General features: G+C 34.3%; 1 protein-coding gene across 1 annotated transcript in view; it reads right to left on the minus strand.

Moving 5' to 3' along the window:
* The window catches only part of LOC143257731 (protein HIRA-like), a 60,442-nt gene that overhangs the window by 11,851 nt on the left and 25,108 nt on the right, over nt 1-23,483 (minus strand). The window contains 13 exon segments of the mRNA XM_076516764.1: nt 6,571-6,669; nt 6,950-7,103; nt 7,452-7,513; nt 7,902-8,094; nt 8,870-8,952; nt 10,008-10,253; nt 12,451-12,556; nt 12,781-12,851; nt 15,599-15,655; nt 19,634-19,681; nt 21,236-21,403; nt 22,123-22,200; nt 22,364-22,446. Coding sequence (XP_076372879.1) covers nt 6,571-6,669; nt 6,950-7,103; nt 7,452-7,513; nt 7,902-8,094; nt 8,870-8,952; nt 10,008-10,253; nt 12,451-12,556; nt 12,781-12,851; nt 15,599-15,655; nt 19,634-19,681; nt 21,236-21,403; nt 22,123-22,200; nt 22,364-22,446 — 1,448 coding nt within the window.

The following is a 23,483-nucleotide window of genomic DNA, read 5'->3' on the forward strand; positions in this document are numbered from 1 at the left end:
AAGTCCACAAGACTCAGTGTATAAACATTGAACAGGAGAAGTGCAGAAAATCCCCTGTGCAGAGCTAAAGCCCCTGATGGTGAAGAGGGTCCAACATCTTCAAGGCCAAAGTCCTGGCAGAGCCACAGACCAGAGACTCATAGTCCAGTTTCAATCAAGTAGGGCACGATAGATTTTTAGCAAAGAACATCGATCTGCTCCCCAAGAAGTGGAAGAGAGGACACGGAGAATGTTCAGTGCCCTTGTACACTTGACACACAGCAACTTGATGTGCGAAATAAAAGTTAGCTTATGGTCAAAGAGAAGCCCCAAGAACTTTACCTCAGGGACCACAGGAAACAACTTTTCTAAAACAGAGATCAGGGTTGAGGTGAATACCCTGTTGGTAGCAGAAGTGCATGCAAATGGTTTTAGAGCAAGAAAAGGCAGAACCATTTCCTATGGTCCACTACAGTAGACACTTGAGAGAAGTCTGTAGCTGCTGCTCAGTAAACCTTATGCTTGACAACTGACATGAAGTTTGGAAGTCATCTGCATATAGACCGTTTGCAACTGTAGTGGGAAGTTGTACAGTAATGGCATTAATCTTCTAAATGAAAAGTGTAACACTCAAGAAACAGCCCTGCGAGACTTCAAGTTTCTGTGAGAAAGAACAGGAAAGTGTTGAATCCACATGGACTTGGAATTGCCAGTCCATTAAAAAATGTTTACTAAAAATGGCCTAATGGTCATGTAACCTGTATGAGTGGAGGTTTCTACTTACACATACTACAATAAGCTTTCTCAAGGTAAAAAAATCCAAAAACAAGATGTTGTAGCTTGAGAAAGGATTCCCTGTTTGACATTTCAAGTTGAATCAGGTGGTCCACGGTGGTGCACTGACATTGGAACCCACACTAGGTGGGAGAGAGGAGGTTGTTTGATTTGAGGAACCAAACAAGATAAGCATTAACTATCCTCTCTTAGATCTCACAGAGACAGCTTGTAAAAGCTATTAGATGACAGTTTGAAGGAATCTTGAAAACAGGAGGTGAATAGCATGGCACCACGCATCAGGAAAAACATTCTCCTGCCAGATCCGGTTAAAAAACAGCCAGAAGAATAGCAAGAGAAGTGGGAGAGAGATATTGCAGCATCTCGTAGTGAATATCATCATGTCCAACTGATGTACTGCTAGACTAATGAAGAGCAAGTGAGTTCCACAAGAGTAAAGGGGCGATTATACTCATAGAAATGATCAGCCCAAAAGGAAAAGATGACCGCTCTATCTGAGTCTTCACGGCTAAAAAGATGGGGGATGAGGCAGAAGTACTATATGCATGAGAAAAGCTTACGGTGAGAGTAATGGCAATGCTCTGGGTATCATCAACTTCCTGGCCATTGGATAGCAAGATCGAAAGGGGGGAAGGGAGAACAAGTATACTGCCCACTGACCTTCCAAATCTTGTATTTCTTCCACCACCCATTCCAAAGTGATATGGTACAGTGAACTTAATACAAGATCCCTTCTCACTTTGACCAGCCGAGCATGTGCATAGGCTCACTGGAATGCAATGCAGTTTGAAAGAGTGGGATATCTACAAATGGATTGTTTATTAGCCTTCCATGCCATGTGGCAGGCAGGATTCTACCATGGAAGAGGATACTGTGGAAAATATGTCAAGGTTTTAGGAATAGACAATACAGTCACTTTCTGCTGCCACAAAGTTATTTATTTATGGTACACAAATGATGGCAGGATCAATTTCCAAGGATCATTGTCAACCCTTAGGAGAAATAAGAGAAAAGTGAAGGGGAGCAGACAGAGAAATCAATAGCAGTAAAAGACTGACTAGATGCATGAAAACAGGTATAAGTACCAATATTGAAGAAAGAAAGGTTATGTTCCAAGAGCACACACTCTACAGAACGTCCCCTTCCAACAATATCAGCACTAATCTAGAGGGGATTATGTTCATTAAAGTCTCCCATGGATAAAAAGGGAGATGGTATTGTTCGATGAGAGCATCAAGGTCTGATTGATTATAGGTCTCCTCAGGAGACTGGTAGAAAGAACAAACAGTGATGGTACAACCCAAGGAAACACAGACAGCTATAGCCTCCAAGGGTATAACAAGTGGCAAAGATAAGATGGGCACATGGTGATCAATCAACAGTATCACCCCTCTATCACACAACCTCTCATTTTTTGTACAAAGAAAACTGTCAAAAGGTGACTGTATCAGCAGGTTTCAGAAATGTTTCCTGTAAGGAAAGATGCATAAAATAATAAGAATCAATCAGTGCTTTGATGTCATCCAAATTAGAACTGAAACCTCGATAGTTTTAATGTATTAAAGTGGCCATTGTTACTTATGTAAAGGAGAATTGGACTGAGAGCCCCTCTGTTTTCGACCACATCATTTCTCTTTATGATGTGGTCTATCGACATCCGTGCATCCTGCCTTGGGTTAAGTGGACAAGTCTCTATCGGTAGATGACAATTCCAGTTATTGAGGTTGTGAACAAATAATCATTTTGTATCTCAGGGCTGAAGAAGAAAATCCAAAGGAAATGGATCCACGAAGCCACTGGAAGGAATAGAGATAGGTGTTGACATTAACTTGTCAATTCTTTTAACCATGGAGGGCAAAAGCTTCTTCATGTGGTTTGAAAATGACTTTGTCAGAGACACATAAAGATCTGTCTACACTCCCGCTGTTACATGGGAATGGAGTGCAGCATCATACATCCAAAATGGAGTGGTGGACAGTAATTTTCAAGTCTTGGGGTAAGAAATGTTGTGAACTGCTTTCAAACACTGTACCTCTTTTTTCCTCCACCCACCTAAGGCAAGAACAAAAGTGAAAGGGGCGAGAGTCACTATATTTAGCACAATGAGGATCCATTACATATTTATAGGCATCACGCTCCTTGCCACTGCAACAAACACACATCAAGGAATCATGGCAAAATGTTGGAAACATCTGAGAGAGTTCAAAACATATGACCGTGCCTTGACATTTAGATAACCTGTCTTGATGTTGGCAGGTGGACACGGTGATGTAAAGGACACTGGTTGGCATTATAATTCCATCTTTGCAAGTGAAGACACACCTCCCTGCAGAAACTCCTTTGTTGGAAAAATCAACAAGGATCTCTGGCTTGGGGATGTTTTTCAAATTCTTCTCAACAATAACTCCTCGTCATTTATTCAAAGTAGCATGGGGAGCAACTTCAATGGGTACATCTCCAATGGCCTTCAAATGCAAGAGGAGTTCACTCTATTTTAGTGGATGTTTACACCAAGATGTCCCCAGATATCATTGGTCCTTTAATACCACCATAGCTTTTTAACTGACTTAAGAGAGTCAGCAAGTGCCTCTAGTCCCTTCTGAGTAAAAAAGACACACATTTGCCCCAAAGATTTGTCTGATAAAAAATGTAATATCAGAAAATGAGGTACAGGTGTTGAAAATTGTTGTTCCTAATCTTGAAGACGTGGTCATTTACTTATGCTCTGTTTTTTATTATTTTGAGTTGGGGGATCCATAACAAAGAAAGAATATTTTGGTGCCCACTTACCCCACCCCCTATGGAGCCCTACGAGGTAATGCATTACAATGCCAAACACAGACACTGCAGCAACATCATGGTTTCATGAGCACTATACCCAAACAACAGCATCAGGCACAATGTTCACAACACCCATTGAGAACATCCAACACTGGTACTTGGTTAACCCTAGCCCAAGTGAACAACAAATTGACCCTGGGGTCCACCCTAAGGCCGTACATCTACAGAAATTCAAGGCCAAAGTGGTGTGTTAGCATTGAACCCCTCAACCACCCCTTCACGGGTTGCCACGTACGTTAAACATGTGGGTGGATGTTTAGATCCCAGAGGAGGTAAACTTGAAAGTACAGAACCTTCTCTGGAAGGTCCCCTCACCATGTACAAGAATCCACACTGAGGGGTTGTCAGGTCAGTGAACAGCATGTGATATCGTCCAGGCCGGTGTACGCCATGCGATATCGTCCAGGCTGGTGTACGGCATGCGATATCGCCCAGGCCAGTATACAACATGCGATATCGTCCAGGCCGGTGTACGGCATGCGATATCGTCCAGGCCGGTGTACGGCATGCGATATCGTCCAGGCCGGTGTACGGCATGCGATATCACCCAGGCCGGTGTACGGCATGCGATATCACCCAGGCCAGTATACAACATGCGATATTATCCAGGCCAGTATACAACATGCGATATCACCCAGGCCAGTATACAACATGCGATATTATCCAGGCCAGTATACAACATGCCATATCATCCAGGCCAGTATACACCATGCGATATCATCCAGGCCAGTATACACCATGCGATATCATCCAGGCCAGTATACACCATGCGATATCATCCAGGCCAGTATACACCATGCGATATCATCCAGGCCAGTATACACCATGCGATATCATCCAGGCCAGTATACAACATGCGATATCACCCAGGCCAGTATACAACATGCGATATTATCCAGGCCAGTATACAACATGCGATATCACCCAGGCCAGTATACAACATGCGATATTATCCAGGCCAGTATACAACATGCCATATCATCCAGGCCAGTATACACCATGCGATATCATCCAGGCCAGTATACACCATGCGATATCATCCAGGCCAGTATACACCATGCGATATCATCCAGGCCAGTATACACCATGCGATATCATCCAGGCCAGTATACACCATGCGATATCATCCAGGCCAGTATACACCATGCGATATCATCCAGGCCAGTATACACCATGCGATATCATCCAGGCCAGTATACACCATGCGATATCATCCAGGCCAGTATACACCATGCGATATCATCCAGGCCAGTATACACCATGCGATATCATCCAGGCCAGTATACACCATGCGATATCATCCAGGCCAGTATACACCATGCGATATCATCCAGGCCAGTATACACCATGTGATATCATCCAGGCCAGTATACACCATGTGATATCATCCAGGCCAGTATACACCATGTGATATCATCCAGGCCAGTCCTTTAATACCATTGAATTGCATCTTTGCATGAAATACAAAAATGTGTAAAATAGTGTATTTAAAAAAGTAATATAAGCAAAATCAAGTCAAATTATTTTGTCACCTGAATCGAGATATTTTATTTAACGAAATGTTTGAGCCAAAACTTTGATGTTCACAAGTTAATACAGCATGTGATATCACCTAGGCCAGTATACAGCTTGTTGAGTTTATGAAACATTACAAGCCATACCACCTCAATCTAATAAGCAGAATTTGCTTCACAAAATTTATAAAGAAACTGTTTCAAGTACTTGATGTACCTCATTTCCTTGTACTTCCATACCTGTATTGAAATGTCTCCCTAAATGTATACAAGTAATGAAAAATTAGTATTGTGAGATACTATATTGTACAGTGGAGCACCATTCAGCCACGAGAGCAGTAAACCTGAAATCAGCTTAAGCCGCTGTAGCAAGTCTTGTGAGCGAGGATTATCACGGCTCACCTCTAATTTAGAGCGATGTAAAAGCGAGGCTTACGTATTTAATCCTGGCTTTATAACTTCAAGGGGATATTTAAAAGGATTTGCTTTAATTTGGGAAATAAATAAAATATATTACAATAGAAATCGACCGTTAATCTACCTTACCGCTCTCTATGTCAGCTTTATGGAGGCCACCATTGTTACCAAATCACACCTCTCCATACATTAAAGTTAATCCGCGGTAAATCCGTGAAAAAATGTGTTCAATAATTAAAGTATTATTTTTAATTCCATAATCCTATATAATGATCACTCAATGGCCTGGATGAGGCTCCTCGGAGGAGCTGTTGGCGACTTCGGCTTTTCAGTCACAAAGGTTTAAGCCGCGGACCACTTAAGCTGTGGTTAAGCAGGTTGACCCCCCAAATACCGCAGCTTAACAGCACTCCACTGTATTTACCTACATGAATATAATAGTACTGTCTGTTGTATACCTATGTAACTACTTTGTTGGGTATGATTGGATGGATCTTTATCGAATTTGGTATGGAGATTCATCTGGTCTATTAGGAGATACATAAACATTTTCAATTTTTGTGAGCATATTTTTACAATTACATATAAGGGAAGCAACTTTCTTGTTGTAAGATAATCTTTCGTAAACCATGAACTCACATAACTTCCATCCAGGGATGGTACTCCAGCTGGTATTGGACATGTTAGCAGTGTTACTGTGTTTTATAGAAGTTTTGTATTTTGTACACTGCAGATGAGAAATTGTAGGGAAGAATGTTTTCTTGTGACAGTAAGTACCTTTGAGTTTGTCTAATACAATAGATTAAAACTAGTAGTTGTTTATAACAGGTGGTGAGGTGTATTTTGTTGATGTTTCAGTTCACACATATAGTCTGATCTGAGAGGAAAATGACAGACCATGAATATGGAACTATTTCAGACTACAGTAAACCTGCACACTGATGGAACTTGGAAAGTTGATCTTACCAACTGGTGATTAAAGGACACAGAACAATATTTTTACAGGACAAAACTAAAATCTTACTTGTGCAGTCAAAGTTTTTTCTGCTTTTAAAACTGGCAGGTGAAGTCCTCCTCCAGGGGGAGACTGGCGTTCAGTTCGACAATCCTTCTCCATAGTTGGCTAAATAAAGACGTCAAATTATAACTTACTTTATTCTTGGTTTTAATAATTAAGTGGATAAGCAATTTATACCTTGCTCCAAAACAATAATGAAAGCAAAGTACTATTAAACAAGCAAATCAGTTCACCGATCAGAAATTGTGAAAGTGCTTTAATAAAGAACTGTAAGTACTACCATATTGTAATACCAGCATAAAATAATCATTGTATGCGAGGAACAATTTGAAAACAAAACACAACAACCATTCCATGAAATAAATAAACACATCAAAGTACTTACTGCCTGCACATTTGGATGAAGTGGAGGCCTCCCTGGCCGTCTTTTCTCTGGTGGCCTTCCAGGTCCACTGTTGGTCTCTGCCAGTCGTTTTGTGGGAACCCGAATGGGAGTCGAGTCCACTAAAGGTAAAGGCTGTACTTCTTTCTGCTTATCACTATTAGAATATACAGCATTATGACATTTTAATTCTCACTTAACACAGATATATACCACTAATGATTGTCACTCTTTCATATCTAACACACAACAGATGTTATATAATTCTTAATATGGTAGTAATTTAAACCTGTAAACTGGCTACAAAATAGAATTCTTTAGAAAACAATAAAAACTGTTTCTTGTTATATTAACAAAAATTAAACATGGTAATACATATATTAGTTCATCACACACACAGTTTATTTTGCTTGGTGAATATAACAAAACAAACAACACTATCATTACACAACATGTTTCTTCTGTTATCATTCAGCATCAATTTAAAAAAATTGAATTCTACTACCTTTCCACAGACACTGTGGTTAGAACTCGATCCATAGCAGCAGAAGGTGATGGCTGGATATCCTGGAAAATTAGAAACTATCTGATTATAAAATCCATGGTTTATACTATTATTAAACACTTGAATCCAATTCACGGTCATCACAAAACAGAGAATTACTAATAAACAATTAACAGATGCAAAACATAATATAGTCTGTAAATTCAACCACCACTTCAATGTGTTTTATACATTTTGGTTAACTAATGGATGTATGGTTTAAACATTTTACCACTGACAACAAATCTTAACAACTTTACCATCTGCCACACATTCCAATGATGATCAAAATAGTTAACAGTTTCTGTATGATGAACTCTCAATTTTATGGTTAGCATTTAGTATACTGAAAGATTTTTTTTTTACTTCACATAACATAACACTATGTTTTACTTAGGTGAATTTTCTTACATTTGTCGATGCTATGTTAAGACTTGGTTGCTTGGGAGGAACTGAACCGAGTGAAACCTGCATGCGTGGAGAAATGCTGTTAGGTTGGCAGTTGGAGGTTTCATCTCGTTTCTCTATCACAATACGACTTTTGGTTTCCTTGGAAGAACTGAAAGTAGGCATAGCCCCACTTGTGTATGATGGAGCAACCTCTCTGTAGTTTCAATAAAATTATTTTTATAATATAGCATCTACATTATAACTGACACAAAATCATTTATTTCTTATTCAACTACTAACCATCACTGCTTGAGAACTGTTGCTATTCAAACAAAAGTAATTAGAACACTTCACTCATCCTTCCTTTGTGGAGTCTTACTTGGAGTTAACTTTAAGATATACTAAGAAAAAAATATCTACTAATTTGTAATTCCAAAATCATTATGGTTACAAGTAGAACATTTAGATTTAAATATACATGTTTATATATCCTCACAAAACCAACATTTACTATCACTTTTACACACACTAGCATTACATTTCCACTCAACAAAAGTTTCTATCTAATGCATGGTAAAAAACAACAAATGTAACATAACCTGAGATGTCAAGTTAATACCTTCATACAATGTATTAATCCATTTCTCAGTGTTAGAATATTACTCAGGTAAAAGTTTTTCCAACACATTTCTACACCTTATTTTTAACAGATCTATCTAAAATACTGTTGGATCTTTAATAAAACCCAAGAAAATAGTTCTGATAAGAAAAATCTATCAGAAAACAGTTTTACACATGACATTAAAATGCATTCATTATCAATACTTTTTGTGTTTAATCTTCAAATTAGATAATTAATCATTTTATTGTCTCATATCCATGTTTCACAATACTAGCATCCATTTCAATATCTTCAGATAACAGATTCACAGCTGTAAGTACTGACTGTATCTTTAAGTGATACACTTGTTAAGTACTGATGTTCTTACCCCATATCAGGAGGAATATATAAAGGAGTGATTCTTCTCCTTCCATCTGGCATTCGTGTTTCTATCTGTTTATCTGTAGGTCCCTATAAACAATCAACAGGTAAGCTTTTTGACAACTATATTTTGTAACTCTTTCAAAGAAAGTAAAAACTCTAATACATTTATGTGTAGCAATGCTTCTTAATGTCAGCTGTCTTTAGTTACATAACAGTTCTTAGTTTCAGGTATCTGTATAGTAAATACCACAGTTCTTAGTTTCAGGTTTTGGTTTCTTTAAAATTTTGCACAAAGCTACACAAGGGCTATCTGCACTAGCCATCCCTAATTTAGCAGTGTAAGGCTATAGGGAAGGCAGCTAGTCATCACCACTCATTACCAACACTTGGGCTACACTCTTACCAAGGAATAGTGGGATTAACTGTAACATTATAATACCCCCATGGCTGAAAGGGCAAACATGTTTGGTGTGACAGGAAATCGAACCTGCAATCCTTGGATTAGGAATGGAGTGGCTTAACCTCCTGGCCATGCCGGACTTTGGTTTTAGGTATCTTCATAGTAAATACCGCAGTTTTAGTTTTGTGCATCTTTATAGTAAAGACTGCAGTTCTTAGTTTTATGCATCTTCATGGTAAATACCACAGTTTAGTTTTAGATATCTGTATAGTAAATACCACAGTTTAGTTTTAGGTATCTGTACAGTAAATACCACAGTTTAGTTTTAGGTATCTGTACAGTAAATACCACAGTTTAGTTTTAGGTATCTGTACAGTAAATACCACAGTTTAGTTTTAGGCATCTGTATAGTAAATACCACAGTTTAGTTTTAGGCATCTGTATAGTAAATACCACAGTTTAGTTTTAGGTATCTGTATAGTAAATATCACAGTTGTTAATTCTAGATATATTCACACTAATAACCACAGTGTGCTTGTGTTGGGTATTCTCACAGTTATTTAATCACATAGAGAGACTACAATTCTCAAAGCCTAATGGACAAAAGATTAAACCAGTTTACCCTAGAATAGCCTAACGAACAAAAGATTAAACCAGTTTACCCTAGCATAGCCTAATGAACAAAAGATTAAACCAGTTTACCCTAGCATAGCCTAAAGAACAAAAGATTAAACCAGTTTACCCTAGCATAGCCAGATCTACTAATATTGCTTTGCTGATCTTGATGTTTGGAGCCACTGTTGCTGTCTACCAGCTGACTTGTCATCACTCCATTTGGAATAACTTCAGTTTTGGGTTTTTCTGTTTTAAATGTCTGCTCTTCTCTCATCTTTAAGAGTTCAGGGTTTTCTATAACTGTGGCTGATGAAGTAGTTAGTTGATTGGTCATTGCTAAACTTTTACCATACAGTCTCTGGTGGAGTTGATTCTGTTGCACAACATCATACAGAACTATGAGTTTCACAGACTAAATACTCCACAACAAGCAAATGAACCATAAACTAATTCTTATAAACATAAATAAAATGACCTAATCTCCAGAATGTAGCTTCATTATCTTAATATTTTGCTATTAAAGCTCTGCAGTTCACTAATGTAGTCGAATCCTAAAGAGCAACACCATGATCAGTAAATCACAGACTGATACATGTGTTTAGAAGGTTCAGATTATATTAAAACAATATCAAACATTCTTGAATTTACATTATTCAAAGAAACAATGCTGAATAAATAATATTTGTAAGCCAACTGTTAAACTGTTAAAACCATAGGATATGTTACATAAAAAGTACATCTTTATTTGTATGTGTATGTATTATTTTACTTTATTATATCAATACATAAACAAAGTGATTGGAAATATGTTAAACCCTTACAGATTTGTTTAGACTTCATGAAAGTTCAAGATATTAAAATCTTAAAAATGATAATAAGGCCTCTACACTGAAAGATAACCTTCTGGTTTATGTTCAACACACTTAAGAATATGGAGTTAATAAGGCTACATTCTGAACAGACAGGTCATTATTTAATCTACATTAAAAAAAAAAGTCTCATAATAAGCTCCAGTTTGCATTAAACAAGGTTAAGAATGGTAAACTAATTCTCTTTGATTGATTGTTAAACATAAAACAGGAAGAAGTAAATACAAAACAGTTATTCTCAACTCATCTATTTTACAAATACCAATATGATGTCACATCTGTTAAGTGTACAACTTTTTATTTCTACATGTTAACTTTAAAAATAAAGAAACTGAGCAAGATAAGACAAACAAAGCGACAGTGATTTAAAACCTACTTGTATTGAAAATTGGTTTTGTAAGAAGAAAAAACAACAAATAATAATAATACACACAATATATGAAATAAGACATAAATTACACTTTTTCTTTTATATTTAGTGGCACCATTTTTTTTTCAGAGGAAAATCACGAAAAAATTAAAACAGTGGATCATTAGGCCTTGATAAATGTAAAAAATTATATACATAATTTTATATTTGAAAACTGTTAGGCCTAAATTAACTTAAAAATCTTGAATGGTAGAAAAGTGTAAATATGACATCGGTCAGTAATCAACAGTTTAGTACAACTTAAAAGTGGTTGTGTGTGCTAGATACTGTATAGCTGGAATTTGTATCACAAAAGAGAAAATTCAAAATTTTGTTTTTTATACATTTTAAAATTTCAGTTACCCTAACCGTGATACTCATTGCACTTCCAAGTTAACTTGAACTCTATTATGCTTTGGCATTGTAAATATAATGAATTTCCAGGTAAACTACTGGATTAATCAAATTGCAGGTCCTCTTACTTTATATGAAGAATATAAATATACAAGTTAATAAACTTACACATTTAAATTAATTTGTAGTTAATATGTGACACATATTTTTAATGTTAAGTTCCAAAAATCTAGTACCTTAAATCAATGTTTAACAACTAAATTATGGTAAACACTCAGAATATTGTATTATGAAATACGTCAGATTTTAGTGTAGTGGAGAAACCTTATAAATACTTATGTTGTGAAACAATAAAAATAATAAGTATAACCACATTGTGAACTTCCAAACAATTAAAATTCTTACATATAGTCAAGCTGTAAGATAGAAAACACTAAAAATGTTGTTAATAGCTGAGATGTATACTAGACACCCTTCAATTCTTCAACTCTTTAAAGTTGTCAAAAATTAAATCAACAACAGATCCAATACAAAGTATCAAGATCAGTCTTACAAGCATTTAAAAATTCATCATAGTAAAACAAAAAGTTTAACATTATAAAATATACAGCTTTGTATATACTACTTAGTAACATGGTGTTTTCATAACAATTACTATGTGGACTTTGTAGTAACTTTGTATAGCACATTTCTCATGCATTTTTTGTACAAATATTTGGACACATTTCATCGTCAAAGAAAAGACTTTGGTAACCTCTTTAAAGATCATATAATAGTATGTGTATGTGTATGTATATATATATATATATAGACAGACATACATACATACATAATCCAATTAATGATATACTGGAGAAGTTTGAATAGAAAAACTAACAATTATTCATAACTACAGAAATGGTAAAATACATATGTTAATAAATATAGTATTGATGTACCTTTTCATCTTCAGATATTGGTTTTCCAATTTCTTCCTCGGAGAACTCCACATATGCAACAGTTCCGTCCCATGAACAGACAAGCAACTGGTGACCAATACGGCTCCTGGTATTATCACATTATAAGAACCACAACAAATTTTACATCTTGTCTACAAAATAAAACCTTTCCTAATTCTATTATACATTAATGTTTACAGAGATTCAGCAAATTAACTTTAATTATAATTCACAATATACTGCAAGATGAGAAACAAATTATCAATGAGAAATAAAAAAAAAAAACCAGCCACCATAAGCAAACACTCTGGTATTTAAAAATGAACTTACCAAGAAACATCTAAGACCGAATTAGAAAACAACGAATGAATAACAACCAAAGGTCTTTTCAGTGAGGTCAGCTGAAAGTAAATACAGGTAATGACAATAAGTGACAAACAAATACTGGCTGACATATGGAAACGCAAAAAAAATTATGTGTTGGAGGGGTGGGGGGTGAGGGTGTTAATGGATTGAATTATCTTTGAGGTAAAGTTTAATTGTACTAAATACCTGTATTACCCCCACATTACAAACATTTTATTAAGTCAAAATATTGTTTCCAAGAACACAAAATATGTTTTTAAAACATGCAGAACAACAAACTTGGTTTAAGAAATTTTATTTTCATTATATAATTTTATGTTCTGACACCAAGAAATGACCCTAAAAGACCAAAACAATTTATATGCTGTGAACTTACTAACAATGTGTATCACAAAGTGATGTAACAAATTAACACTTAACAAGGACAAACATGATTAAAGGTAAAAGATATTAATGGAACTTGTTAAAACATACGTTTTTTTGTTAGCAATATTAATTGATCCTGTTTAATACTGTTTCTAAAGTGTTATTATTCTGACATAACAACCAACAAATTCATTCACTTAGAAAATCTGAAGGGGGGGAAAAAAAAGGGAAGTTTTTATTTACAGTTGTAAAAAAACATAAATCAAAAATTAATACCGAAGGTGAAATGGTTATCAGATAATAAACAATGTAACGTTAAATCTTTAATAACAATATCATTAAAAGAATCAAATTTCAGAAAACAATAGTACTTCTAATAATTAACATGGAATGTTCTTCACTAGTGTAAAAGTACAGGTTTCCTAGTGACCGATACACATATTAGTCATAAATTTTGCAACAACTGAAAAATTTCACCACTTTGATCTGTGACTTCATATATATTATTTCTGTAATGGGTTAAGAAAGTTTATCAAATTTGAAATACAATGTTAACTTATAAGATACTCAGATACTAAATTAAACTGTGCAATTTAACCCTTTCTTGATGGGCTTTGTATAACATACAGTTCTTCTACACACATGAAGGATTTGCACTTTAACTTTTGATACAGCTTGTGTACCTTCACAAAATTTTGCAGACTTTTAATAAAGATTACAAGTATTTTGTACACAAAAAAATCAGATTTTTTTTGTGAAAATAGAGTCTGTTTCAATACTATTAAATCTGAGTACAAAGTGATTTCATGTTACGATTAAGAAAACTATTCTTTGTCCAAAAAATCTCAAGTGTTATTTGTGTAATCTCTAAAACCTAAATACATTTTAAATGTTTGTTTTCAGTAAGACTTTATACTTTATGTTATTTTCTATACCTTGACAATGTGAAGTCTGTCATTTGACCAACCTTGTTACCATAAAAAAAAAAAGGAAATAAATACACAATTATGATTTTTTTGTATGAGAATAAGTGCATATTATAACACAAAAATACAATTGTTTAGTCTAAGTAGTTTAAGTCTCATAATGTTATATGTTTATTATTTTTTATTATATTGTCCTTCCAGACATGCCATGCTAACATTACATAACGTGCATTGACTCAATGTATGTGTTAGGTATCCTATAATATAAAACTAACATTTAGTCTTCCCTGTCTTGGCTGTGTTTTAGTGGACTAGTATTTTGTAATATATACAGTCATATTTCAATTGTTATATATTATATATATGTACAGATTATTACTATTCTGAAATAAATTATTAAACTTATTTTTCTTAAAATACAAAACAATAAATAAAGAAGTAAATCAAACAATTATCTCTTCTTGCTATGACCTTTGAACTTTACTGCTGCTGGACATAGGTTGCTAAGCCTTTTTTAAATGTTCACATGTGAAGGATATCAAACAAAATTGTTTTAGGTTTTATATATATACAGTTGAATAACCAAAAAATCATAAATAACTATACTGATACCATAGAATTACACTATAATTTATTAAGTTTATATATATATATATAGTTGAATAACCAAAAAATCATAAATAGCTATACTGATACCACAGAATTACACTATAATTTATTAAGTTTAGTAACTATAATGTATTTAGGTTTAAAAAAACATGAAACTTCAAGCAAACTGAAGACACAACCTACCTTCTCGAAAACCTTCATTCGAAAGAACATGGTTGCCTTTTCACAAACTAAAATGGCTGAGAACACCACTAGAGAGACATTTAAAGCTGTTGATTGGTTATTCATGTCATATATTGAAGTAAGTGTATGCAAAGGACTGTTTCCAAAAATGGAAAGAGATAAACATGGCTACTGTTTGAGTTAGTACACAAGCCATATCTCAGTGAAATAAAAAATGAAGTTCTTATTTTATATTCTAGTTTGTTAACATTGGTAATCTGAATTCACAATTTGTATGAGACTACAGACTTAATATTAACACTGCAAACATTTAATTTTAAACAGTGCTGCATTAAACATACCATGTGACTCACTTAAATCTACGTTTAGGTGTGTTCTTTCAATATTTATTTTTATATTATGAAATTAACTCATATATAATACTAAACTTTTGAATTATAATCTACAATTTGATTACAAACTTAGTAACATAAATTCATAAAACTGTAGTTTAATAACATTTTGAATTAAAGTCTACAAATGTGATGACATGGTCTTTGATCTGTGGCACGTAGTGAAAGGGTTAAAGAAAAAATAAATTATATTTTTTTATACCACCAGCACTTGACATAATGTAGAGCCTTTTATTTACATCAAAGGTTTGAAAATAATTTAATTCTGTAATTAATTAAATAAAGACCAATTAAGAAACAACTCACCCACACAGACAAGGATCTGTCTCGACTTCCTATAGCACAACAACAGAAGTGATGAACCTATGTTAACATTTAAAATAAATTAAGTTTATATTAAGTAGTTGACAATGCAGGATTGTACAGAAATTTAAATATCTCATTATTCATGCTGTTGATACCTCACTGATCAAGGAATTAATATATTTTGTTTCTTGAGAACAAAGCCACATTTGGCTAACTGTTGTGTCCACTGCAGGAATCAAACCCAGGATTTTAGTGTTGTAAATCTGGAAAATTATTACTATACCACCAGTTAAAATCATACATCATCATATAAAGTCAAGATTTCTTGAAAGACAGCATTTTGCATACTTGTATAACATGTAGGAGAGAGGTGACTGCAAAACACACACACACACAAACCACCTTGTAGAACTGTATGTGTGGATCCTGTGTTTTTGTAAAATAGTCCCTGTTACCTTATAAAAATATACTTTACAATCCACATGGGTTATTAAAACTAAAAGAATATTTAATATTTTATTACCAATAGAACATAGTGCTCATAAATTTAAATAATAAGTTGCTAAGTTAATGGGTCCAAATCAGCATTTTTCAATCCTGCCTCCCTATACTGTCATTGACCACTAAAATGCAAGTACAAGAAAAACCATTATAATTTACATATGAATACTCTGAGTTTTTTTTTTTTTCTTTGTTTTTCATGAAACAAGGAAGGTGGCTGTGAAGGACCAATGGTTGTGAAACTCTGGTCTAGTTGGTTTTCACAAACCAGCAGTTGAGGAGCAAATGGTTAAGGTATTTGTGATGGAATGATGACTAACAAACACCATTCAAGAAGGTTATGATGGACCAGTGGTTCAGAAACACTGGTCTCCATGGTACACCTTAAACACAAGCTGCTTGGAAAGATTGAAATCATATCGAAAAAAATAGCAAAGAGCAAATTTACGTCAAGCATGAATATTTTCAGGGTGGGAGTGGTATGAACTCTTCCATCTTTAACATCCACTCTGTCTGTCAATGAAACTCAATTTGAGGGTGTTGGGGCATCATTGTTCTCAGTAATCAATGTACAAATAGCTACCAATAACTTTACTTCCAAAAAAACCCTCAACTTTCAAGTGTTCTGTGGCCATGAAAATGTAGTTAGTGAATTGGCAAGACTATGATGTTCCTCTGAAGCACAGTAAAAAAATGTTAATGTTGGCATACCATAATTGGATATATAAAAATATTAATTCTTGACTGGTCTATATTCCCTCATGTACTGTGAAAGTTATTCTACTCTGGTCTATATTCCCTCACGTACTGTGATAGTTATTCAACTCTGGTCTATATTCCCTTACGTACAGTGATAGTTATTCTACTCTGGTCTATATTCCCTCACGTACAGTGATAGTTATTCTACTCTGGTCTATATTCCCTCACGTACAGTGATAGTTATTCTACTCTGGTCTATATTCCCTCACGTACAGTGATAGTTATTCTACTCTGATCTATATTCCCTCACGTACAGTGATAGTTATTCAACTTTGGTCTATATTCCCTCACGTACAGTGATAGTTATTCTACTCTAGTCTATATTCCCTCACGTACGGTAATAGTTATTCTACTCTGGTCTATATTCCCTCACGTACAGTGATAGTTATTCTACTTTGGTCCATATTCCCTCATGTACAGTGATAGTTTTTCTACTTTGGTCTATATTCCCTCACGTACAGTGATAGTTATTCTACTCTGGTCCATATTCCCTCACGTATGGTAATAGTTATTCTACTCTGGTCTATATTCCCTCACGTACGGTAATAGTTATTCTACTCTGGTCTATATTCCCTCACGTACAGTAATAGTTATTCTACTCTGGTCTATATTCCCTCACGTACGGTAATAGTTATTCTACTGTGGTCTATATTCCCTCACGTACAGTGATAGTTATTCTACTCTGGTCTATATTCCCTCACGTAGCGTGACAGTTATTCTACTCTGGTCTATATTCCCTCACGTACCGTGACAGTTATTTTACTCTGGTCTATATTCCCTCACGTACCGTGACAGTTATTCTACTCTGGTCTATATTCCCTCACTTACGGTGATAGTTATTCAACTCTGGTCTATATTCCCTCACGTACAGCAATAGTTATTCTACTCTGGTCTATATTCCCTCACGTACAGTGACAGTTATTCTACTTTGGTCTATATTCCCTCATGTACGGTAATAGTTATTCTACTGTGGTCTATATTCCCTCACGTACAGTGATAGTTATTCTACTCTGGTCTATATTCCCTCACGTACAGTGATAGTTATTCTACTCTGGTCTATATTCCCTCACGTACAGTGATAGTAATTCAACTCTGGTCTATATTCCCTCACGTACAGTGATAGTTATTCTACTCTGGTCTATATTCCCTCAAGTACAGTGATAGTTATTCTACTCTGGTCTATATTCCCTCACGTACGGTAACAGTTATTCTACTCTGGTCTATATTCCCTCACGTACTGTGATAATTATTCTACTCTGGTCTATATTCCCTCACGTACGGTAACAGTTATTCTACTCTGGTCTATATTCCCTCACGTACGGTAATAGTTATTCTATTCTGGTCTATATTCCCTCACGTACAGTGATAGTTATTCTACTGTGGTCTATATTCCCTCACGCACCATGATAGTTATTCTACTCTGGTCTATATTCCCTCACGTACTGTGATAGTTATTCAACTCTGGTCTATATTCCCTCACATACAGTGATAGTTATTCTACTCTGGTCTATATTCCCTCACGTACAGTGATAGTTATTCAACTCTGGTCTATATTCCCTCATGTACAGTGACAGTTATTCTACTCTGGTCTATATTCCCTCACGCACCATGATAGTTATTCTACTCTGGTCTATTTTCCCTCACGTACTGTGATAATTATTCTACTCTGGTCTATATTCCCTCACGTACGGTAACAGTTATTCTACTCTGGTCTATATTCCCTCACGTACAGTGATAGTTATTCTACTCTGGTCTATATTCCCTCACGTACAGTGATAGTTATTCTACTCTGGTCTATATTCCCTCACGTACGGTAATAGTTATTCTACTCTGGTCTATATTCCCTCACGTACAGTGATAGTTATTCTACTCTGGTCTATATTCCCTCACGTACAGTGATAGTTATTCTACTCTGGTCTATATTCCCTCACGTACGGAAATAGTTATTCTAGTCTGGTCTATATTCCCTCACGTACCGTGATAGTTATTCTACTCTGGTCTATATTCCCTCATGTACAGTGATAGTTATTCTACTTTGGTCTATATTCCCTCACGTACCGTGATAGTTATTCTACTCTGGTCTATATTCCCTCATGTACAGTGATAGTTATTCTACTTTGGTCTATATTCCTTCACGTACCGTGATAGTTATTCTACTCAGGTCTATATTCCCTCATGTACAGTGATAGTTATTCTACTTTGGTCTATATTCCCTCACGTACAGTGATAGTTATTCTACTCTGGTCTATATTCCCTCACGTACCGTGATAGTTATTCTACTCTGGTCTATATTCCGTGATAGTACTGTGATAGTTATTTCGTTACTGCTACTGGCATTGCCACTTCTGCTATTTTCATTCCTCACATATCAGACTACTTGCTGCAGATAACTTGATGAGAATTTGTTGGCAATTCTGAGCGGAAACCACCAAAAAAAGACAAGGTTTTCTTTATGGCTTTCGTGAACTAAACAGATCTGGTTTCTCAACTCTCTCTATCTACAATATTGTGCATCATATGTAGTCACTAACTTGTTTTGGGTGTAGGAAGTTTAAATTTATATTTTGAATTAAAAATAAAAATTCACTGCACAAACTACTCTCCAGTTAACAGACTGGGTGTTAAAACCATGTATAAGAACAGACACATAAAAACATTTCCTATACTGAATGAGAAAAATATTAAAACTGCACAAAAATCTATTCATAAGAAGAAACTGAAAATGTACCTTAAAAATGTTGTAAAATATCTATCATGAAAAACAAATAATCTTACCTTTCCAGTTTCTTTGTTGAGTTTGGATAAAATGTTTGGGTTGAATTTCTATGAAAAACATATCAGTATGGTTAAATACATTTCTAAACTTATGTATTAAATATTACATACATATATTCTTGAAAGCAATATACTGTTCCACTAATTTTCTTTATCTGTTTATATTACCACTCTGAAGAATTAGAATCTGTTACAATGTTCTTTATGTGTTGCTATTTTCAACAATGCTGTATTACCTTATTTGCCCAAATATAATTCTCACTGAATTTTGAAAGGTTAAATTGAAGCAAATTTGTTTTTCTACACATCAGTTGTGCCATATATATTTATTAGTTTCCAAATACAGTAAACAACTATTGATGTAATCGGGTTCATCACATTCACTTCCTTGAACCGTTGCTTTATCCTCTTGTGATTCATACATTATGTCATCATCCTTCCCATACATTATATTGGACATCAACATCTTGCAACACATTTAATAATGTTTTAACAGTTTTTGGTGATAGCTACTGGTATACCTAGCGAAACTGAAGGTGCGAGAATATAATGCAAGGTCTACTTTTTGGGAGATATTTGGAGAAAAAAAAAGTGCATTACGTCAGGGCAGATGTGATTTATTATTATAAAACTGTCTCTGCATTAACACGATATTAACCTATTACTCAGTTTATTTTCTTTACCAATATACATACTGTTGAAGATTTAAATTTCATAATTAAAATCTTCAAAGAGATTATTTCTAGAAGATATTCGTTTACGTGAACACATTTTTTGAAACTAGTGTTTGCCCCTACACTCAGTACTTTTAACCAAGTCCACGACCAATAAATAGCCACGTGCGTGCTACCTAATAAGTTATACATGAAATATAGTTATAAATATCACACACAACACAGTTTGTATATAGAATATCTGTGTAGTTAACGTTTAAAGACTGATTACGTGGTGCTCTGTTAGTAAACATTTATTTCATATCATAACACATCAGTTTATCTCAAATAAAAAATATTAAAATTAAAAACTTACCTATCTACTCTACTTTATCTCACTGAGAAACATTAAACATACTTTATTGTTTGGTTTTAACTGTCATGGTTAATATCAGACATATTATAGAAAATCATCAAATTCCTATATCATATGCATTGTACGGTTCATAATTTTATAATAGAGTTATGTTGATGATTATAATGTAAAACTTTCACTTGAACTCACAGAGTGCTGTTAAAAGGTATTAATCAGGTATTGTAATTCATTATTAGATATTTGTATGGAAACTGTGCTAGTTGAACAGGATCTGCTAAATGTACTATACATGACCACTAACTGTACATTTGTGAAGTGAGGATGTGTGTGACACCTGTTTTCAACAAAACAGTTTCACTGTCTTCTACTCCCACCACTTGAGGTTATCAGAATACAGAAGCTGGTGAACATGTGATTATTAGTATATTACATTTATATTCATAATGTAAAACATAATAACACAATAAAACTATATAGACTGTAAAACATCCTCAGTTCACCCAGATTAAAAGGTACAATACTTTGAAAATCATTCACAACTTTAGCTAATGTATGGAAACCAACGTAACTCACAACACAGGTTATAGCTTTTCTATGGCCAACAAAGTCTTTGTTGGTCTTCCACCCTTCCCTTTCAATGATCTGTGCCGTAGGGCCAGAGTTATTCATGGCATGAGCAGAAACGAGGTATTGACCATCAGGTGACCAGCTCAAACGTAGGATGTGTGTTGTTCCACCACACTAGAGTAATAACGGGTCTTTCTTTACAAACCAGTGATGTTAAACCAAGTCCCATATATTCATAAAATATGAAAAGAAAACAGACCACGTGCATAACCTAAAAAACCAGCTAGTCTGTTTGGAAGCTTTAGTTATAATCATTTTATTTGCTTCTTTTCTTCAAGTTAAAAATATCTGTTAGTATAAATATTGTCACAAGTACTTTTCATGTTATTGAAACAAACCAACAAAGTTCACATATCATCAAGGTTTAATTTTTTTACTGTGACATTAAAACTTCTCAATTTTCATGAAATATACCTGATTAACATGCAGTGCAGCTATTGTAAATTTGAAGATTAATTAGGTATTACTAATTATTGATTAAGTAACTTTACATTTAAATTAACATCACCAAACAGCAGGGAACTTAATTGTATAGAAATTTAATTTACTGAGAACCAGAGAAGCAGTTTTATTTTTATCATTATCAAATTATTAACACTTACAATATAACAGAACCAACTAAAAACACTTAACTAATGTAACCCCAAGTACACTTACTTATGAAATAACAGAGCTAACCAAGTGACACTTAATTGGTGTAACACTAAGCACACCTACTTATGAAATGACAGAAGTGAGAAACACTTAACTAACATAACCTCAAGTACAGCTATTTATGAAAGAACAGGACTAATCAAAAAACACTTAACTAATGTAACCTTAAGTATACCTACTTCTTCAAAAGGCTCAGAAACAACAGTCTCTTCCAACCAATCATGTGTCCTCCATACTCGTAAGTTCTTGTCATCTGACTGAATAACAATCAAAGGCACATTCATCAACAAAGAGACAAATCACTAAACAATGTCACTGAAACCAATATGAATAATGAACAGATATCTAACCATGGAACACGATATTCACTGTGCACTAACACCACTAGCAAGTAAAATGTATAATATTTGAATAACGTACCTGGGAGGCAACGTATTTCCCTACGGGATCCCAAGAAACCCCCTTGACTAGACCAGTATGGCCCTTTAGAACAGCAACAATTTCTAAAAGGTTTAACAAATATAGTGAGTAACGTTTATAGACATGCTTAACACTACGAGGAAAAATATAACGTGCTTAATGCTATAAGAAACACTTGATGTATTTTATGGAATACAAAAGATCATATGTGTTTAATACCATATGGAAATTTAACATACTCATTACACAACTGACCCTCACTCATGAACTGTATAGCCACAATCATCACAAAACAATGTAAAACTAAGTGGGATGAAAACTTGTACTTTCTATAAGAAACATTTTTTTGGTTCTGGTATTCTTTATGTGAATGTATATGGTTTATAAAATGTAAAGGCAGTACTGTGTATTTGAAGTAATTAAAACATTTAACTTGCTTATTATGGGCTCAATCACAGGGACTAACCTCACAACTATTTTGTGTTTGTTATAGTTGTACTATAATTTTTAATTCAAATTTTTTACATTACTGATAAATATTACAAGGGTTTTGTACATAAAATATCAGATTATTTTACCTAGTTTTAAGACTTTTTAAGTAATGATTCGTTCTTGTATTTTTTATTTTATTTTCAAATGCTGACTACCCAACCTGCAGAGAAATTTTAAGATTAAAGATACCTTTTGTGCATCAGAAAATTTTCAAAATTTTATAGGTAAAATCATTTTTACCTTTAGATAATTATCAATCATTTTAGGAAAACTTTATATTTTATTTATTCTTTAACTATTGTATTTCAAAATGGGTTTGGTCAATTTGACAGGCTAACCATCATAAATAATTAGAAAATAGATATAAATTACATTTTTTTTTTTTTAGTTTTAATCAGAGAATTGTGACTCAAAACTACAACAGTTTAAACCTCATAACATTATCCATATATATCTTATTTTTATTTTACCTACCTTTCAGTCATGTCTGTTTAACATCGCATAAAATGCAATGACACAGTCCAATTGCAACAAAGTTTGTACTCACTCGCTGTACCTTGTATGCTAAGCCTTGCCAAATTTCACACATAGAGGAGGTAAAACAAAATAACAACTACTTAAGTTACTC

Source organism: Tachypleus tridentatus, chromosome 7 (assembly GCF_004210375.1).
Source record: "Tachypleus tridentatus isolate NWPU-2018 chromosome 7, ASM421037v1, whole genome shotgun sequence".
Lineage (NCBI taxonomy): Eukaryota > Metazoa > Arthropoda > Merostomata > Xiphosura > Limulidae > Tachypleus > Tachypleus tridentatus.